This window comes from Cryptotermes secundus, unplaced genomic scaffold (genome assembly GCF_002891405.2).
Source record: "Cryptotermes secundus unplaced genomic scaffold, Csec_1.0 scaffold1323, whole genome shotgun sequence".
Taxonomy (NCBI): Eukaryota; Metazoa; Arthropoda; class Insecta; order Blattodea; family Kalotermitidae; genus Cryptotermes; species Cryptotermes secundus.
This window is the reverse complement of record NW_019727122.1, coordinates 174870-181964: the sequence shown is the minus strand read 5'-3', so window position 1 is coordinate 181964 and position 7095 is coordinate 174870. Positions and strand designations below refer to the sequence as shown.

The window sequence follows — 7095 nt, the reverse complement described above, 5'->3', positions numbered from 1 at the left end:
TAACTCCAACTCTCGACAGTGCACACCGTACTGTCACCTTATCACTGTGAAGTGGCCTCTCATGGAGCTCTCTGGGATTGTTACCACTCCAATGGAGCATATTCTGCTTGTTGACATATCCGGATAGGTGAAAACGTGCCTCATCACTAAACAAAACAATTGCGTCAGGGGGTAAAATTTCCAATAGCGTTTCGCACACCGTTATTCGGTTCTGGAAATCACGTGGTGATAATTCTTGCACAACAACGATCTTATAGGGATTGAAGTGAAGAGATTCGTGAAGAATTCGGCGCATTGAACGATTGGATATGTCTAGGGTGACTGCACGTTTGCGAGCGGAGTGTCTTGGAGATCTCAAAATCGACTGTCGAACTGCCTCCACATTTTCTGGCGTTGTAACGGTCCGTTGTCATCCTGATGGTTTTTAACCACACTCCTGGTTGTCCTAAAGTTCTCTATCCACAAAACAATCGATTTCCGGTCGGGAATCGGACCTCTGGGCTTAATTCCGAGGTGAGTATGGAACACAGGCTGCACCGCCACGTAGGAATGGTTGTTCGAAAAATAGGCTTCGACAGCAAACGCGCGCTGCTCACTCGTCCACCTCATGTTTCCTACTGAGGGGTATTAGACAGAAACTTCCGCGACTGCTGCATTCACCGAGCCTATCCCCACTTTTCTGCGACCTCCCCTCCTTTCACAATGCGTCTTCACAAAAAGTAAATGTTGTATTAATATAATTATTATTTCTGAACGTTATCCACAGTCCTGTTTTTATCTAAAACACATAGTTTCGGAGATTGGATTCTGTTTCCGCCTTCAGGTGGCACCTAATCAGGTGGTCCAAATCGTTAGAGCTAGTCCTTATTTCCGTAAGTGTTACTTGAAGACGGAGACAGAGTCCAGTCTCCGAAATGTTATGTCCTGAACAGAAGCAGGACGATGGTTGGGCCAGATCGATAGAGCTAGTCCTTATCTCCGTAGGTGCCGTCTGAAGTCGGAGACACAGTCCAGTCTCCGAAACGGTGTGCATTAAACAAAAATAGGACGATGGATTATACCCAGAAACAATATTTTCATTGAATTTTCTGCTCTAGAATTATATTGTAACGTAAACTAGTGACTTGTACACGGAGTTTGGATTGGTGAATAGATTTATAGGATATTCACAAGTCGAGACTACAAATAATTAAATCACTCTAAATATTGCTATAGCTATAGCACAAAGAAAGGTTTTCAAATTCTGCTTACTAGTCCATCCTCAATGCTCAGTCCTCTGGAACTGTATATATACACGTATATATCGAAGCTGTCTCTGGACTCTGTATCTCAGCCTGACTTGGCTTCACGCGGGCCGCAGATATAACACCAAGTACAATAGCTCATGCCTTTGTTTTTCGCCGTTGCCATGAAAGCGTGTGTCAACTCGCCGTTGTAACGGAAACTTAACATTTACTTAGCCATTGTTTATCAATAGCCTGTTCCAGCTGGTCGTCACGGAAACGTGTTCCAACAAGCCGTTGCCTAGCAATGGCCGTCTTTCATGACTTCACTGTTTCGGCTTTCAGGTGTCATGTCACAATATTTTACAAAATCGGCAAGGATGCTCAGTTTGCCATGTTTGGTGAATATGAAAATATGTAAAGAAAGGCAAACTTGTCCCTGTACTTGTCTAATTAGGCACTACGCCATGGAGGCGTATGGTGAAATGGATGTATAGATCCACATTTTCTTGACCTCGGCAATAGTTTGAGGTGAATGGTTAGCTTTACACCAAGGCAGCTTTACCCCCGGGGAAAAGACCCCGGTACCCATTGGACAGGAGGCTGGGTGGGCCCCAGATTCGGTCTGGACGACGTGGAAAAGAGAAAATTCATGAACCTACCGCGACTCGAACTCCGACCCCTCCGTCGTCCAGCCTATAGCCAGTTGCTATCCAGGCTCCGTATGGAAAGATGCACACGAAGAAACGACTGTAATCTTGTGTTATTTTGTGACAAGAATCTGTCCTGTTGTTCCGGAATGTCCTTGTCTCATCCGACAAGCGTATTTTGAGAAGTAACATTCGAAAGACCTTACATACAAAAAACTTTTACGCTACGCATGGACATTAAAACATCGACTTAGAAGTTCGAGTTCTCGTTACTTACATTTACGGGGTCGGCGTAATTGTCGATGCCGCACGTGGGCTGGTTGAAATCGTTGCGCTCAAAAGGCACGGCTGGGTAGTCGAAATTGAATGTGTCGGCTGATGAGCCCCCAACACCAACGGCTTTCTCATGGTTACCGGTCATGTGATTCAGTATAACATCTACGTACACCCTGCAAATTAAGGGAAGAATGAAAAGTTAACAACAAACAGAGGCACCCATCTTGAAAGTCTCGTATTATTATGAGCTATCTCCACACTGACATGCGCACACTAATGTCCTCAGTCTATTACAGTCTCCACTATCCGTTTCCTGGCAACGGATTTTAACACAGGAACTGTAACAGTCTCGCTAAATTACACACTCCAAATATCACTGTGCTATAGCACCCGTAAAGTCTTCTCTTCACAGCCTGAATGTCAAATGAACTCATAGCGCTATCTTTCAGCCTCAATTGCGGAACTCAGCTCTCGACTAACTGCTCACGTGGAACTCCGGAACTCGCCTGCAGGTTCAGAGGCAGAGTTACTCTGCGACTGGCGGTTTACCGCCAATCAGTTCGTCTTGGCGACAAGCCCCTTGAGACCCACGACCAGAATTTTTATTTTCCAACTGAACATTTGCAGTTATAATCCTTATGTAACATCTTCTCTGATGAAAGGACGGGTCTGTCGCTTACATTTGGTATCGACCTTCGCCTGTGCATTCATTCTCAGGTTCGAGTCCCGTGGGACTCATGACCACATTTTAGTGTCTCAGATTCGAGACTTTCACAACCTGGAGGGCCAGGTACCCGTATTAATATCCCCCAGGAACAGGGTGGCCAGGTTATACCCCCAGACACTGGGTTCCCTTTTCGTCGCCTACCTGTGCCCCGGGTGATTATGATAATGGAGAATTTGTTGGAATTAAGATTGACAGGGGAAACCGAAGTACTCAGAGAAAACCTGCTCCAGCGCCACTTCGCCCATCACAAATCCCACTTGACCAGACCCGGGATCAAACCCGGGCCGCCGCGGTGGAAAGCCAGCGACTAACCGCTTGAGCTATGGCGCGGCCCCACTTTCGTTTTAGTCGCATGTGGAAGACGTTATTTTCAATGAAAACTTAAATTCGTGGGCTTCGCCACCCGATCCCACCTCGCACACGACAGTGGTAGCGTTCAGATATACTTCCCGAGGAGCAGAAGGACACGACGGGAGTCCACTGACAGTGACTAACAGCAGCATTTGAATTTACATCGCTGGTTTCTTTAATAGCCCTATATATGTGGGAAATTTGCTCTTGTAGTAGAGAGACCAAAGGTTTCCAAGTTTGGCACAAAGCTTCTGCACTTGCAGACCATTACATATCTGTAGGCCAGGCAGAACCATGACATGAAGATGGGAAACAGATGTCCTGGAACGATAATGACAACTGAAAACCTGATTCAGGAGGAAATTAATAGGAGATTGAATTCGGGCAATGCTTGCTACCATTCAGTCCAGAACATTTTGTCTTCTCGTGTGCTGCCTAAAAACTTAAAAACTAGAATATAGAGAACAATAATTTTGCCTGTGCTTCTGTATGGGTATGAAAATTTGGTCTCTGACATAAAGGGAGGAACAAAGACTGAGGGTGTTGAGGAGAATATTTGGACCGAAGAGAGATGAAGTGACAGGAGGTTGAAGATAACTGCATAACGAGGAGCTTCATAACTTGTACTCTTCTCCAAGTATAGTTAGTATGATCAAGTCAAGGAGGATGTGATGGGCAGGGCATGTAGCACGAATGGGAGAGAAGAGGAATGCATATAGGATATTGGTGCGAAAGCCAGAATGAAAGAGATTACTAGGAAGACAAAGACATGGATGGGTCGACAATATTCAAATGTATCTTAAATAGGATGAGGCGGAATGGACTGGATGGATCTGGCTCAGAATGCGGACCAGTGGAGGCCTCTTGTAAACACGGCAATGAACCTTCAGGTTCCATAAAATGCTGGGAACCTGTTGAGAAGCTGCACTGTTATGATGCCGAGCTGGGTGCGGTTTAGGATACCTGTTCAAGGATAAGTCCCTAGGGTAAAACCCCTTCCCGAATCATAATGAAACACCTTTCTCTTATCTAATCCAAAGTAGAAATGTAACATTTATTAACTCAACAAACAGCAAAATTAGTCTAAGCAAATCTTGTCTACTTGCAATCATTTCTCCTGTCTACTAAGGTTACGTGGCCAGGCTGTGACAAACAGATCTCTACTTACAAAATACAGCAACTCTGTTGATGTTGAACATGGTAATGCCTGAGACTTGTAGAGGTCTGTGGTCTACCTGCCCCCTGTTGCCTGCCGCCTATGTGTAGCTGCTCCCCCTGGAGGATGGACCGTTTATCTGTCTCGGAGCACTTGTTCCGTCAAGAAGAACTGCCTTCCATTTCTGTTGTATAAACCTTAAATATTCTGTTTTCCCCAGGCACATTGTAACAGAATTTACAATTGTACGATCATCTTTCTTTATCATCTCTCGTTTTCTAAACTGACAAGTGATTGCTAGACACCGTACAGACGTCATAGGGTATGTGACCCATCTCCTCGTAACATTTGTTCACAGCTTCATCTTTAGTAATATTATTCATCACCTTGACATCCGNAGTCGTCTCATAACAGCACAACTGGCGGCTTCTCAAGAAGGGATTACGCAGGATGTATATCAATACAAATTTCAGTGCCGCAAATCTCTGAATTTTGTTACTGCTTTGTAATTATTTCTGTAACGAAAGCGTAAATGGCGACGGAATTACCTGATACCAACTGCGTTGCAGCGACTGACCATGGACCTGAAGGCCGTCTCATTTCCTGAGCGACTAACAATCTTCAAAGAAATTGGTTGGTACCTCTCCCACCACGGCCGGTTGGGTGAGTTCACTATGACGTTCTCCTGAACGGGGGACACCTGGCAACAAATAAAAAAGTTACATATTGCCACGTAGTATGTGTGTGTCTATAGATGAGGGTTCGGATTGGTGAATAGATTTGGTGATCACTTACATGTCCTTACTACAACTAATTTTTAACACCATAGCTCTTTGAACACTTTGCTGTTTACTAGAGCCCAGTCTATACTAGGCGTTTCCTGGTAACGGCTGGAACACTGGCTATTCCTCTACCTCCGGACTCACACAATCCCGTACCGAACTGAACTGACTCTCAGCTGACCTTATCCCTGGCTTATAACATCTCAACACGGACCACACAGAGACACCCACTGTTCCCGCCGACTCGTCCAGTTACGAGTTCACACGCTACAATATGTAATTTTTATGCATGACATATAATTCAGATTAACAATAAAGCAACATCACGAACTGCCACATTAATTTGTTTGCCGGACTGCCGGATAGATGTCAGTACGAGTCGGTAACCTCCAGCTACCGGCCATCGAGACACAAGTTTCCTTGGTTTTCCTCAGTTTCCAAGCAAACGCTGAGATCGTGGCCAAGTTGCTACTGCGTGCTTCTCATGCAGCCCCTCCCGGCTTAAATTCATGAAAAATAAACCATTTGGCCATAAAGACCACGAAATTATTCTTCCAAATTGTGCAAATCGACACTTAATTTAGAAAATACAAAAAATCTCGGCTTTACATAATCATTCCAGCCTCACTATGGCCCTGGGGTCTACTCAGCCTCCATCTGGGGCTCATGACCAGATATTAATTATTACCGTTTGACAGTTACGGTCTTGTCTCTGTGGGGCACCTTCTCTGACGAGAGGACGGGTCTGTCTTTTGTATATGCTGCTGGCTCTTGCCTTGAGTGGGATTCGAACCTACGATCTCAGTGTTAGAGTGGGCGAAGACGGTTCGTGCCGAAACCGCGCGGCCGGCCACTGTGATCAGCTCGTCATTGTACACAGTGTAATTTAACGTAAAACAAAGTTGACAAGCGCACAGAACACCATTTCTTAATTATATTACACAAAAAATAAACGAATTAACTTCATTTCACTCATCGCTTTTTCTTTTGGTTTTCATATTTAAGAACCAAGTGCCCTGCCAGATTTTGTCCCTTATAAGGGGGTTTTACTGTGCTTAAAAATTTTACCTGTTTGGTATTCTTTGCAGCATTAACGTTTTATAACATGTCTCCTTGTTGTCACTTATTGCAGTCACAAGTCTTGTGGATTGAAAGAAGAAATGCTAACACAATTTTCATACAACCTACCTGAAGACCAGCGTAGCCTTTCGGGGCGAGGAATCTCTCACACTCCTCGGCGATGTCTTCAAATTTCCATTCGAAAAGATGCACAATAGCGCTTCTATTAGCCCATACATTGGGATCTTTCTGGCTGTGGACCCCCACAGTTGAGACCACAAGGCATACCAAAGACAAGAACTGAAACCTTTCAATCATATTTGACGGCCAGAAGAGCCAATCTGTCTCAACTCTCCGTTCGTCTGAATTAAGTGTTGTATCGTTGTGGCTTATATACTGCCAAACAGTTTAATCAGAACATATGACTGATAAAAGCGGACCTTCGCATTTTGATATATATAAAGTAAAGGTATCACTATAACAGGCCTTGGAGGCCATTAGGGTTGTGAGATGTTGAGGTTCCAACCTTTTCTCTAGCTCACAGATGGCGGCAAGGTTGTCAGCCCTACCCGCCGGCCGCCCTTTACCCCCGAGAATATTTCTGGTACTCATTTCTGTTAGATGCTGAGTCGACCCCAGGGCCATAGTGCGGCTGGAAGGATTAGGTCAATTGAAAAAATCCAATTACCTCATCGGGACTTGATCCCGCGACCTTTCGGCTTGTAGCATAGTGCCTCAACCAACTACGCTAACGCATACACACATATATACAGGGTGTCCCAGGAGGAATGTGCCAAACTTCGGGAGGGTGTTCCTTATGTTAAAGTATACCGATATAACCCAAAACACCTATGTCCAAAGTTGAACGGTT

The 7095-nt window shown here is 44.8% G+C and overlaps 1 protein-coding gene across 1 annotated transcript in view; it reads right to left on the bottom strand.

The window, feature by feature from the left end:
• Window positions 1-6571, bottom strand: part of LOC111864541 (alpha-amylase 1) — a 34185-nt gene extending 27614 nt beyond the window's left edge. The window contains exons 1-3 of the mRNA XM_023851852.2: window positions 6354-6571; window positions 4932-5083; window positions 2151-2322 (exon numbers count right to left, since the gene is read on the bottom strand). Of these exons, the coding sequence (XP_023707620.1) occupies window positions 2151-2322; window positions 4932-5083; window positions 6354-6542 (513 nt within the window). The 5' untranslated portion in view covers window positions 6543-6571. The remainder of the gene's footprint in view (window positions 1-2150; window positions 2323-4931; window positions 5084-6353) is intronic.
• Between the last annotated feature and the right edge of the window lie 524 nt (window positions 6572-7095).